General features: G+C 39.1%; 2 protein-coding genes across 2 annotated transcripts in view; both read right to left on the bottom strand.

The window, feature by feature from the left end:
* LOC110052939 (uncharacterized) overlaps positions 1–9,318 on the bottom strand; it is an 18,230-nt gene extending 8,912 nt beyond the window's left edge. The window contains exons 1-17 of the mRNA XM_089293579.1: positions 9,245–9,318; positions 8,687–8,722; positions 8,318–8,374; positions 7,323–7,343; positions 6,588–6,623; positions 6,212–6,273; positions 5,416–5,520; positions 4,666–4,742; positions 4,323–4,421; positions 3,911–3,983; positions 3,731–3,761; positions 3,063–3,167; positions 2,536–2,628; positions 1,792–1,893; positions 1,303–1,359; positions 478–693; positions 252–342 (exon numbers count right to left, since the gene is read on the bottom strand). Coding sequence (XP_089149705.1) covers positions 252–342; positions 478–693; positions 1,303–1,359; positions 1,792–1,893; positions 2,536–2,628; positions 3,063–3,167; positions 3,731–3,761; positions 3,911–3,983; positions 4,323–4,421; positions 4,666–4,742; positions 5,416–5,520; positions 6,212–6,273; positions 6,588–6,623; positions 7,323–7,343; positions 8,318–8,374; positions 8,687–8,722; positions 9,245–9,268 — 1,285 coding nt within the window. The 5' untranslated portion in view covers positions 9,269–9,318. The remainder of the gene's footprint in view (positions 1–251; positions 343–477; positions 694–1,302; positions 1,360–1,791; positions 1,894–2,535; positions 2,629–3,062; positions 3,168–3,730; positions 3,762–3,910; positions 3,984–4,322; positions 4,422–4,665; positions 4,743–5,415; positions 5,521–6,211; positions 6,274–6,587; positions 6,624–7,322; positions 7,344–8,317; positions 8,375–8,686; positions 8,723–9,244) is intronic.
* A 1,995-nt stretch (positions 9,319–11,313) lies between these two features.
* On the bottom strand, positions 11,314–13,465 carry LOC110052768 (large ribosomal subunit protein eL33-like). Its single transcript, XM_020758936.2, has 4 exons — positions 13,423–13,465; positions 13,188–13,221; positions 11,742–12,042; positions 11,314–11,391 (listed from the first exon to the last, which is right to left on the bottom strand). Exons 2-4 carry the CDS (start codon positions 13,202–13,204, stop codon positions 11,368–11,370), a joined length of 342 nt encoding a protein of 113 aa, XP_020614595.2. The 5' UTR covers positions 13,205–13,221; positions 13,423–13,465; the 3' UTR covers positions 11,314–11,367.
* Between the last annotated feature and the right edge of the window lie 36 nt (positions 13,466–13,501).

The raw sequence follows: 13,501 nt of genomic DNA, 5'->3' as shown, positions 1-13,501 counted from the left end.
AAGAAGAATAGCCGGCAGGGCAAGCAAAAATACCCTCCCCCCCTCCCTTTAGCTCAAGGTCAGGATCCGCCACTGGTTCTATTTAACAATTAGATTATGAGCTCGAGATTTCTATCGCGTGATAGTTGACGAGGGCGCAGGCAATATAATTATTTTCAAAATTCCTACCCAAAACACGTCAGCTTTGTTTGATGAGCAATTTTTCTGATATTAGAGGTCCGTAATGAGTGCAGATTCTAATGCTTCTTTACCTTTAATGGATGAAGTTGTGTCAGACCGTAATCTCTCTTCTTTCACTTCTGCCTCGGCCAAGGCCAGCTCTGATTTAACGTAAGCAGTTTCCTGAGAAAAAAACAAAGGTGGCGCAAACTCGCATACAAATAATTTACTAATTTATGGGAGACAGTAATGGCCAAAAAATGAAGAACTAGAATTTGGCTGCGAACAGTGAACGCCCCTCTGGTTTAGTTAAAATACCTTCTTTGATGCAGACAGCTGTGCCCTTAGTTTGTTGAGGTCATCTTTTAAGCGCTCAATGTGTTCTCTTTGTTCCTTTAATTCTTCTGAACAGTTGGCAAGTCTTGCTTTGTACGAAGGGCACTTCGGACAGTCCTTGACATGTGCAGATTTGACATTACGCGCTTCCTGTGCCACTAGACTTGATGGTTCAGTGCTTTTCTCACCTGCTGGTATCTTTAAACATGCGAACGCAATTATCAGACGTTAGCATATAATCACCACGCGCACTTAACGTATTTGGTTATGAAAATTGCTTCAAAGAACTGATCGAGGGTAACCTGCTGAAAATATGCCAAAACAACAAATATATATATATACAACCAGCAGTACAGCCTGTGAACAGGTTCTCTAGTCAAGGATGGGAGAAAAGAAGGTGAGAAGGGAGGAGAGGGAGAGGCTCGTCAACGCTCCGACCCTCACCCCATTCCCTCTCGGTCACCTCACTCTCACCCAGTTCCTTCTTCACTCTTCCAGCCGCGGTCATTCCCCTCTAGCTGGAGCCTGTCCATAGGTTACCAGCATTCAACATAAGGTCTATTACGAAGTTCTGATTCAGGAAGCTTGAAAAAATCCTCTTGATTCAATTTAAGCCTTTGAATTGGTTAAGAAAGTAGAAGATGGGTTATATTGTTCTTTGAAAAGGCTTTTGGTATTTCTATAAATAATGGTTAGTAAAAAGCTCCGCACTTCACCACATATCCAACTTTATCTTCACAATCTTTCTATGTCTTTGATTACACAGGAAAGTGTGCCATAACTCGGTTTGTTAATGCTTTCACATACCTCCTTACCAACAGCTGCAGGTAGTGAAGCTAGCTTTCTTTGAAGTTCTTTGTTTTCCTGTAACATAAAAATGATTATGAGATCAGTAGCAGCAGCGGCGGTATTTCCATTCTATTTTAACTATACTTCCGAACAAGTTAACTATATAGTAATAAAAATCAATAAACCTCTTTTACAAGGATACCGTGTAAAAACATGCAGACTCCTAAATGACATCGCTTTCGAAGATGCGTGTTTTCTAATTTCATTTTAAAATCATTTAAGAGTTTGATTGTTTGATCTCGTTAGGTAAGTTATATTCATAACACAGCCCGCCCTCTCCCTCCCCCAATATTAAGTTGGCTGAAACGACAGACGGGTTGCATCTTTCGCTTGATTTGATGCTAGCTCGTCTTACCTCTCCTTCACATTTTGCATAATAACCTTGTCAAGGTCTTGGAATTTATTTTTTAGCCTGCTAATAAGCCATTAAAGGGAATGCTGTCTCACCTCTTCCAATTTGAACACAACTTTCCGTGCATCCCTCACTTGAGCCTGCAGTATGTCAGTGATAGTCATGTCCGCGCTCAAGCCACTGAGATTAAGTTTAATCTGAAAAGTGAGAAACAGCGAGTGAGATGACCTGATTGTAAAACATTAAAGCTAGTTAGAAAAATAAATGCCGTTTAATGTCGTGAAAGCAGGCAGCAAACGCGAGCTACATGAAAGAGAACGATGTGGTGGAATCACTGTTTGTGCAAATGGCGCACAAATCTTCCACGAGAATTTCGTCCGAGAATTTACATGTTCATTTTACAAGATTTTGCACGGAGCACTACCAGCTTAGCTCAGCAAATGCACATACTGGGCAAAACTACGGAAGTTGGTCGGCAAAAGCAAATGGAACGTACATTTCGAATACTCCAGCTGAGAATTCTGAACTAGTTTTTATGGTGTTCCGTCGATTTTGGAAATTTTCTGGTAGGGCAACCCATATAAACAAATCACCAGTGAAACGAATTTTCTGGATTTGTTTTGGTTAATGGAAATAAACAATAACGGTCGAGATAAATGCCTCTGTTTTGGAAGGACATCATAAATAGCGTATTGTTTGGCTCCATAAGGTCTCCGCGCTAAATTAAACTTTCAAGGTATTGCAATGTTTCTGTTGAGACTAGACGGAAAAGAGAATTAAGCTGAATCCAAATAAAAGTATAAACACATGTTCTGTAGAAGTCAATTCTGACTCCTCACCTCATCTGTTCCTTCAGCCAAATCTATTTCTGCTCCGTCGATTTTGATTTTATTCTCTCCGTCTTTTTTCTCACTTAGAACTTTCCGAAGATACTGCGGAAAAGACAAGAAGAGACATGTCAACTACTCGCGAACGTTTAACAGTGTAATTTGTCTTCTGTTTACTCTTTATTACACAATACTAAGCTAAAAGAGAGAAAGGAAAAATCCACTAATATAAAAACAAAACAGATTGTGTTCAGCAATAAAGTAAAGCTAAAATGTTGAAGTTAATTTAACCGTAAAGCTAAAATTCTAATACTTGAGGAATTAGACCTAATAAACCCTAACTGCAGCTTGCAGCAGGGTCAAATGCTAGGGAAATCAGGGAAAAACACACTGCATTACATTGGAGATTGATTGCTCCCTCTAGCAAGCATTTCAAACTCGTTTTATCTCATCTTTTGACTAGTGGCCGTAGCGGGCTAAACTATTTTTAAGATAATCGATTTCGGTTGTATTTGCAGCTTGTATTCTCTCATTCCAACCTGTTTACACTGCTTCAGCTCAATTTGCTTTGTTTGCAGCTGGTCCTCCATCAGAAGTTTATCATTGTTCAGTCGATTCTTATCCTTCTCTAGATTCTTCACGCTCTATATCAAATCAAACACACACAAAGAGGTCAGAATCCTAAATATTTTCATTACTTAACCATACCATTAAGGTGCAGGGATGGCGCAGTGGTGACCAGTGGCCGATCCAGACCTTGAGCTAAGAGGGATGGGGGGGGGGGGGAGGGGAGAGGGGCGTTTTTTTGCTTGCCCTGCGGGCTTTTCTGCTTTCTTCTTTCTTCTTTTTTTTTTTTTATTACCCAAAATAAGAGGGGGGAGGGGCCCGGGCCCCCCAGCACCTCCCCATATATCTAGATCCACCACTGGTGAGAGCACTCGCCTCCCACCAAGAGTTGGTTCTCGCTTCGCTCAGAGGGTTTTTCTCCGGGTTCTCCAGTTTTCCTCTCTCCACAAAAACCAATTTGACCAGGATAGACTGACCCGCAAGACAACAAGCTAAGGCTGACGTGGCTTCCTCGATCTCTAAATATTTTAACTTATTGATTTAAATGTGTATCAATGCCCTTCATAGTGTAGATAAAAAATTGACACAGGGAGACATTCAGTATTGGGAACTGGATTCAGTTTAAAATCACTCAACTTACTTTCTCTTGTTTGCTCAACTCTCTTTTTAAACTGAAATTTTTAAAAGCAAATACTGATTAATTGATTTTCTAAGTCAAATATTAGAATAAAGAAGCAGGTAAACGAGGTCTCGCGCGATACATGAACTTGGTGTACCTGTGTAATACATGAACTTGGTGTGCCTGTGCGGTCAACCTTACTTGTCTATGAAGTCAGTCTGAGACTTCAGTGTTAGTATAATCCTGTTGAGTTCCTTCTCCAGAGATTCCTTGTCTATAAAAACGCGAAAACTGATTATTCACAGCCTTCTTCGTTTTAAATGGAACCTAAAAAAAATCACGACTGGGGAGCATAGGTGGAGTGGGGCGAGGAAAATCTTCATTGACAATATGAGGAAAAGGAGAGACTACTAACAGTCGAAACATAAAAACATCACACGTTGACAATTTTCAGTGATTTGATAAGACAGCTGGGAACACCCGGCAGGGTTATTCCACGAATAGAAATGGGCACGTGATCTTTGGGTATGACTGGCGAGGAAATGAAAAAGTTTAACAGATTTTTTTAACTATGGAAGGAATACAGTACACTACTTGTTATGTGCTGTCTTACCTAGCTTTCCTGCGTGACGCACTGTGTTTAATATATCGACCATTTCACCTGCCACAAGTTTCCACTGTTGAGTGTCATCTCTTCGAATACTTGATCTCCCTGCGGAAATGAACAAAAAGCGCGGGATTCAATCCACATACATACCGCCACACAATCTACAAATTTATATGAGTGAAAGCTTTTTTATAGTGAGCTGCTAAAACTACGCGCGCTTCTCAGATGATTTGCCCAATACTCTCGTTGTCCGAATCTTGGAAGCTTATCGAGAAAATTTGAGAGATCCTCCAACAATCAGAGGTTTCTTTTGCTTCTTTCTCATTGTAGCAAAATACTTTGGTCTTACTGTTGAAAATGTCTTTTCTTTGCTGCACTGCCATTTTCTTGTACATCTGCAGCTCTCTTTCCAGTTGTCGCTTTTCTCTGGAAAAGAAATGTGTCTGATAAGTAATGGTAATAGGGCTGAGCGGAGTCCAATTCGGTCTGCAATTACGAGTGATAACAAAATAGGACGAGTCCGATTTGTTTACCACGAGTATAATTACAGACCGAATTGGACGACACGAAGTCTTATTACCAATTAATGATAAAAATTACAATTTCCGAGAAAAGAAGAATAGCCAAGTTATGAAAGAAAGGGAAATTTTGCATTAAAAGACTAACAATGGAGGCGTGACTTGTTTAATGCCGCTCTGAAATTGAGATTGGTTCATTTAAACTACAGCTTTGAATGTGATTGGTCGATTTAAACTGCAGCTTTGAATGTGATTGGTTTAATGAACTGTCCGATAGTGGGGATACCAAACTGTCCGATACCAAATTGCATTTACATTGCATTTACATACCAAACTGTCCCTTGACAACTTGGTAAGTGAATTAGTGGAAAATAGGAGTTTTTTAAACCAGTCACAATCGAGGAAATTGTAATTTTTTATGATTAGGAAAGAAAATTGGCAAGAGTTGTACCTGTGAAATATGACCAAAATGGCTGAAACACCATACACTTTGGGGCCGCACATGCCCGGTACAGCCCATGAGTCACGATGTTTAGACCTGAATTATATAATTTAAACCAGTCCATATAATTGAAACATACTGTTCCAAGTCCTCCGTAGCTTCTCCTGCCTTTGATAAATCGATCATCTTTTTGTTCATCATTTTCAATTTGTCCGCGGTTTCTCTGACATTTTGAACTGTATCACTGCAAAAGAAAAAAAAGACATGGAAATGTCGGATCACTGGTCAAAACGATAGAAATGCGTCACTTTGCTCGTGTGGCCGGAGAGCGTGTGCAACCAAACCATTGCAGTGCTTTAGTCATTTCTTGTTGAATTCTCTTTTTGGGGACCAAAGTCAGAGAAGACACTGAGGAGAATAAAACGTTCAAGTTATATTGATTTGGGCCAAATCCTTATACGAGAAGGGAAAAGATTTACTGATTTGACTAATGCGAGCACTCCGTCAGTTGTGACTTCACCAAGAAAGATTGACTCCCGCAGGGTGCCCCGGGGTTTCGCCCTTTTTTCATAACACGACGTATTAACTGATCCTAAACACTAGACTACGAGTGGTCCCTCTTTCGCTTAGTCCGTCGTGCGTGACCCAAAAGAAAACTGCGGGAGAAAATTAGCCGCGCGAAATCCTGGGGGTGAGGAGCGCGCGAACGGATAATCCCCCAGGATTTCGCGCGGCTATTTTTTTCTCGCGGTTTTCTTTCCCGTCTCGCACGACGGATTAAGCGAAAGAGGGATTACTCGTAGTCTGCCTAAACACAAGCACTTGTCTTAAGGTAAGTGTTTTCACTTCCTTATCTTGATTAATTGATATTATACTGAAGAAATGCTCAGAAAGAATATTAAAATCCTCATTAATCTGTTATTGTCGGTACTAACTGAATGGCTTGCTGAGCGCCTTCAATGTCTATGGAGTGTTCCTTTCTACTCACAGCTTCAAGCTGCAATGGAAATTTAAAAAAACTTGTAAATAAACCTTGAAAAAATAAGCACAAATTGTGAATAAACGACAAATAAGAGTGATAAACAGTTTTCCGATCGAACAAGAAATTCCGGAAATTTGGATAAATAATAAACATGCACATTCATTGCTTATTTTTGTGTACATTATCCGTGATCAATTATGGAAAATGTGCTATTTTTTAATATGAAGACAATCAAGGGAATAGAGAGGAACGAATCAACCTATCACAAAGACTCAACTAAATATGTACAATCTTCAAAAATATCTTTGAAGCAAAGACAAGAGACTTACTGCGTCCAACATCTCCTCTTCGTCCACATCGAGAGACTTTGAGAGATACAAAATGTCAAGGAAAAAGTAATGTTAGCATGTAATATTAAACCACATTGCCTTTTACAGGGTCTTATGTATGCATTTTGCGTTCGGGTTTACTTTGGTGGTGAATATATACAGCCTGGGGGGTACTCCCAGAAAAATTGGTGGGGATAGGCGGCCTGCTTCCTAAAACCCTTACCCTATTTATGACCAAAATCTGCAATTTTCCCTACCCTACTTATGACCTGACCAAAACTTCCATACCCTATTTTTAGACCTGCTTCAGACCTGCCTTATAATTAGTTCCCTAGGTTTGACCGATGTTAAAAGCAGTGTGAAGGGCTTTTGTTGATGGTCTTATCGATAATGATGAAAAAGTAGCTTCTTCGAAAAAAAACATACACTATTCAGACTAGAGTGTAAAAAACATACCCTATTTGAGACCAAAAAGAGTGAAAATCGATTTCCCTCTAATTTTCTGACCAAAACGGCTAAAAACCATACCCTTTAGGGCCGAACATACCTACATAGCCTATACTAGGGAGTAACCCCCTGAGATATACAGATGGTAAAATCGGAACAACAAAAGAAATTGAAGAAGCGAGTCGAGCCCAGCTGAGTGAGAACTGACACTGCAAAAGGATGTTGTCGCTACTGAACTCGGTGACCACTGTCGTAGTAAGAGTCAAGAAAGTAAAGATAGCTACTTACATCTTGCAATGAATTCAACAGCTGAAATAAATAATATAAAACGAACAGTTAATGATTTTTGCCTTTTACGATTAGTACAAGGGTTTCTGTTTGGTAATTAAGGCAAATCAGTGAGACTGGAGCAAACGAAAAAAACTAACAAACGCAAATGAGTCACGAACAACGAATGAATGAGAGTAAAAAGTAAAAGTAAGTTTATTTGGATTGGACTTAGGTTAATGTTTGATTAACAATGTTCATGTTTACGTAATCTGTTTATTCAATTTTCAGTATATAAGAGTACGCATCAAGTGTTAGGAGTTCTCAGTTAGTGGGCTCTCTGTAGCCTGCTAGCTAGTAATTTGATCCGTTAATCAATTTGTTGTATTGTATTTTATACTTTGCCAATCAGAATGCAGGAAAGCCGTTGTATATCGCCCCCTACCTATCATGCACCGCGCGTATGTCGCACTGATTCTGTTAGCCATTCTATTTTTTATGGCATGGTATGAAATATCTGTGTTGTCACTTATATTTTCGTGGTATACGGACCTTTACTATCCAACTGCAGCGAATACCGTCCAAATATCGCGCGAAATGAATACAAATATACAGCGATATTGTACAGTTATTTGTACAGTAGCAAAGCTGTTTGCCGGACAGGTCGGCGCTCGCACGCAAAACTGTCAAATTCTCCCTCTTTCACTGATAAATTCATTGACTAACAGCAGTTGGATAATAAATCTCTTATTAGATGTTTTGGTGTGTAGTATCGCTGTATATTTGTACTCGTTGTTTATATTTGGACTCGCCCTACGGGCTCGTCAGAATACGGCACAACTCGTAAAAATATACAGCGATACTACACACCAAAACATCTAATAAGATATATGTACACACTCGCCTCGTGGCTTGAGTGTATACCGGGAAAATACAAGTGACTCGTGGGATATTCCGTGGTATACCACGAGGACGTGTTGCATAAGTGGTATATATTGTTTGATTATCATACATACGTCTTCTCTTTCACGACACAAAGATTTGTAATCACTCAACAGGCCTTCCATGGCCATCTGCGAGGAGGAAAAAGAATCTAGTTAATTTTTCAAGATTGGCTTATTTATTAAGTAATTAAAAGTGTTTTCCTTGAGACCATCGCCAGCAGTGACCCACACTAGGTGCATGGGCCCACGTTTTGTGATCGAGCGCGTGGCTAACCCGCACCAAGCAATTAAATACGTCACGTCACGCGCAAATCCGTCATGCGTCACACAACTGGACAAAAGAAAAAGGTAAAGTAGTTGCAAAATTTTTGCTATAAGGGGTGAGTGAAAACGGCCTCAAAATAATAAAATAATGAAAAGTGAAAAAACGATGTTCTTCACCTGCCCACTGAGGTGTTCCTGCATCGCGGCATAACCCTGCAGAACACACAAAAAAAGAAAAGATCAGATCACTTTAATATTGATTTTCTTCTGAGCTGCTTGCTGTTCTTGTACGTACAGTACCTGATTCTGGGCAGTGCACGAAACTGTTTGTAAATGAAAACGTGCGTTCCAATTTGCTCAACGTCTTACTTGGAAGGCAGAATGCGAGTGAATAAATATATTGATATTGAAAGCCATATTTAATGACTGAGCCTTGTTAGTCTTGTGGAATGGGATGATAATATGTTATTTTCAGATCACTCCCGGTGTTGCGGGAAATCCTAGGAAGGTGTAGGAATAACCAAACCATGGCCAGCCCACACGGCGAAGCACGCATGTTCATCATCTATGCAACGAGCGTGGAATTGGTACTATTCCTAAAATACTTCTGTTACTTGGAGGGATTACCTTAAGAATAAAACCCATATGGGGATTGGCCATCTTATTTTTCATCCTCTCTTTGTAGGTGTTGAAATAAACAACAACTGACAAAGTGATGATCGATGTTTATTTTACCTGTTGATCCTTGTCATCGTACATCGATTCATACTCGGTCAGCAACTGAAATATAAAAGTACTGAATTAGAATCAGTGATGACAGCTTATTTCTGGTAATCATGTTCTTTAATAAGAGTATGTTGTTTGTCTTGACTTACTGTTTCTCTGTGATAAGTTAAAAAAGATCTTGCGCAAAGTGCCTACACCAATCTACCGGATTCCTTCGACCAATCAGTAACAAAACCAAGAACAAAAAAGGTGCGAACAAAGACGAAACCAGTTTGTAATGTGGAGAAAGAAAAGTTTTAAACGCGATCCTCTGGAAAAGTTTGTTCATTATTCGAAAAACCACGTTAATCAGGAATTAATTACGTGATAAACTCGTTTACAAGTAACAATCAATAGCCTAAATCGGGAGACTCGAAAATTTCGGAAAAACGAAGCAATTGTGTCTCCAGCTAAAACACACGTGTAAACTGTAGAAACTCAGAACACCTTCCAGTAACGCGCACGGCCGTAGTTTCTGTTAGTCCGAATTAGATCACACTTTTCTCTTTTACATGCAATTTAATATTCAACAATTAGATATATGAGCTTTAGATTTCTATCGCATTACACCCTCGTTAACTATCACGCATAGAAACCAAGAGCCATTCAAAAGTCATTCAAAACTTTATTTGAATCCTTCTTAAAGACACTTCGAAAATGTAAAGAAGCGGCCGTCATTTTGTTAACAACCGCACACTGCTAGGCTACTCACTATCTACAACAGAATAGATAGTGAGTAGCGTGGCCAATCAGAGAACGGCATTTGTGATAGAACGCTAGCAGATTCATACTTAAGTTAGTATAACATCGTATTTCCAGGAAACAATTGTATGCTCTTTCACCTTTGATATTCGATCAGTGATGCCGCTGAATTCTTGACCAATCTGATTAGGATTCTGTTCTCCGATTCCCACTGCATGTACATTTAATGGAAGATCCTCGTCAACACCAACAGCTTCAGCTTTGTCATCGGTTTCTCCGGTTGAGAAGAGATCTCTTCTCCAGCTCGTTTCATACTCGGATTCTTTGGGGTCTCTCAACGAGGACACCACCTGGAAGTCTAGTACTTTGACCGGAGCCTTGGCTTTCTTTCGCCTACCGTCCTTTTGTATGGCAAAGTCGTATCTTCGCGCCATGATCAGCAACTAGCTAGGCTTTTCACAACTCAAAAAACACTAATACTCTGCTGGAATGTTGCGAATCATGGCACAAAATCCCTTCCGATCCAAAAGAGGGATTTTCTTGGTAAAACCTACATGGCGGGAATGCGGTATAACATTCTTGATTTTGGCGCGCGGAATTCCATCATGTGAATTGATTATTAGACTGCAATTATGTATTACATTTGTGACGTAAGTTTCGTAGATTTGACGTCATAATTTCTCCTGGGGTTTCTAGTTTTTGGAACTCCCGTAAGCTTGATATGGAGGCTAATTGACGGATACTTCTTTTGTGATGATACTGAGAACGTGAAGAAGGGGAACACACCTGGGTTAAATATAACCACATCAGACTTTCAGAAGTCTAAATTTGTAATTACAGTTACTCAAATTGAATAGTTTGAAAATAACTGTGGCTTTTCATTCTTTCTTCATTTCTTAATCAATTAAAAAGAAACTGATGATCAAAGTTTGAACTTAGTTTACATCATTTTGGAAAGCATGGGGTTTCATTCAAGGGCCGGGCACCCGGAATATGGACCAGCTGTGGGAATGATTTTGCCAGCCTGGTTTGACCTTCTAGAGGAAATATCTCTTATAAAGAAGTTCAGTTCCAAAAATTTTGTTCTCCTGTGAAAACCAGTAGCCCTCCTGTTGAAAACTTTGATGGAACCCCTGGGAAAGTCTTGAATAACGAAGATTTGAGGGAAGCTTATAAAAGCACAAAGGTGATCGAGATCACATACATACATGCCTTATTTGAAGGTTGAAAATAAAAGCAGCAAAAATATAGGCAACACCAGGTCAGATGCAGCTCTCCACAATAAGAATACAAAATGTGATACAGTTGAATACTAAAAACAAACCCAACAACTGGAATATGCTATGAAGAGAGCATTTTATTTGTACAACTACACAGTGCAAGAATTCAGATTAAATCCTTGAAGGGTACAGCATCTGCAAACAGAAAGAAAATGTTATTATAATTAATAATATTTCAAATGTCACAAAAAAAAACAGTTTTCTTGTTGCAATGTTTCTCGAAATTATGAGATTTGAACCAAATGGATCTCCTTCACGTCAAAGTAAAAATAAGACAAAACTACATAAAACTACATTTTGGTTAGTTAAATTTTCTGAGCTCTGCTCAAGTGTAGTTAAAGATCAAAAATGCTATAATGCATTACAGCATTTCAAGACAATGGAAAATGTTTTTCATCATAGCTCAGAAATGGAGAAGTAATTATTACAATATCTCTAACTCTCATGTAGTTAACAAATAGAATTGTTGTCATAAAATAACATACCACTCTGACAGTAGCGCCCATAGCTTTTGGTGGAAGGTTGTGCCTGAATCTAGCTCGCACCACACCACTGTTTCCATGAGGTCTGGTAATCTTTCCCCACATCACTCGGAGTTTGCTTGCTTTCTTGTCTCCTTTGGCTACCGTCTTTCTCTTGGCATGGTAAACAAATGCAACACGTTTGCCAAGGTAGAAGTCAGTTTCTTTCTTGTCGCTGACTCCTTCAAGCCTTATCAGGGAAGTGTTAGGTTGCTGATTCCGCAAACCTCTCTTGTAGCCAAGGACAATGCCTTTTGTATACAAGCTGAAAATAACCAAATTCTGATTATCAGTTAAAACTAAAAAAGCTTAAAGAACCGACAAAACCCAAAAGCAACCAACTTTGACAACAATAGGGTTTGTACCATTTCTGGCAAAGAGCTATTGTCCACTTTCATTGTAGATGGACTATCCAGATGGTTGTCTGGTCATGTCACTCAACAGTAAGATCACTGCCCAGATGTCTGCTCCCAAAATGTTAAATTACCTCTAACAAGTAGCTTTGCTCAATACAAAAGAACAGTTGAACCTCCACTAATGGCCACCTCTCTTCAATGGCCACTTTTTTTGGTCCCAGACAGTCCATACATGCACTCTTATTTCAACCTCTGTACAACAACCACAATGGCAATGGCCACAAAAACCTGACCCAATGGCAAAAATAATCTCTTGGAAACAGCCAGTTAATCAGTGACTGATGAATGGTGTATACAAAACATCACTTTTTGTTATTGTAAAAAGTCACCGGACTTGATCTGTATTGTGAGTCATTAGGCTCTATTTCTGCTAAGTTTCTGTTTTATTGATACATTTTGATTTATATATGCTAAATAAACATTTTTTGACAAAAAAAAGTTGTACCCTGAATAAAAAAAAAAAAGAAAACAGCTGTCAAATTACACCTCTACCTTCCCACAAAGCCACTTTCCTTTGTCCCCAAGGTGGCAGTTGTTGAAAGGTTCACCTGTAACTGCACTACAGACAGTGAAAACACTATTGTTTTATAAGCCCTGGCAAAATGACCATAATTCATCTGAACTGACACATTCAACATATTTTTGTAATTTGCTACACAGAGTGAAGTCACTTTGTGTGTGATCTAACTATTAGCGGGAGTGAACTTACTGGGAGCGATCTCACAAAGAAGCAAAATGATTGAAATTCGGCCAGGTTTTGGACGCTTCTCGGAGAATATGGTTTTCACTTGCAATTTATTCAATTCAAAATTTATTTACTATGAGTTCTAATACATAAATATTCTGCATAAAATAAAACAACAACAAATCCTGCTTGAGTTCATGTGGCAAAGCCATTAAACTAACATAAGCTTACATTAAGTATAGTGGTATCAAAATAGCGAGGCGTTTAAAACCTTTAGCATGATTAAAACTTATGTTTAGATAAACTTACCGTGTTGGTTGGGACATTTTAATCTTCTAGTTACCTGAAGCAAACAGAATAGCAATTAGTGTGGCAGCCATGTTGGAGAATAAATGAAGAGTTAAAAATGACATGAAATCGGACGTTTTCCTACAATAGAGTACACACAGGATAGAAGTATTTTATAAATGATACTCTTCTCCTGTCAAATGTGGAAAAGAAGCGATTGGTGCAACGATGGAAAGGGATTTCATTTTACACTCACTCTGTAGCCAGAAGCCGAGAAATGTCGACCCGAAGAGAAAGATTAAGCCCACAAACACAATCTTTAGTCGGTCAGCGAT

This window comes from Orbicella faveolata, unplaced genomic scaffold (genome assembly GCF_042242905.1).
Source record: "Orbicella faveolata isolate gen_17 unplaced genomic scaffold, um_ofav_v1 contig_25, whole genome shotgun sequence".
NCBI lineage: Eukaryota > Metazoa > Cnidaria > Anthozoa > Scleractinia > Merulinidae > Orbicella > Orbicella faveolata.
Note: the sequence above shows the minus strand (reverse complement) of the source record. Positions and strands in the feature narration are given on the sequence as shown.

Excerpts from the sequence above, each read along its gene's own strand:
- LOC110052768 (XM_020758936.2), bottom strand. Across the intron at positions 11,392-11,741 it reads TGGGCGCTACTGTCAGAGTG|ATGCTGTACCCTTCAAGGAT; the intron begins GTATGTTATTTT and ends TTCTGTTTGCAG.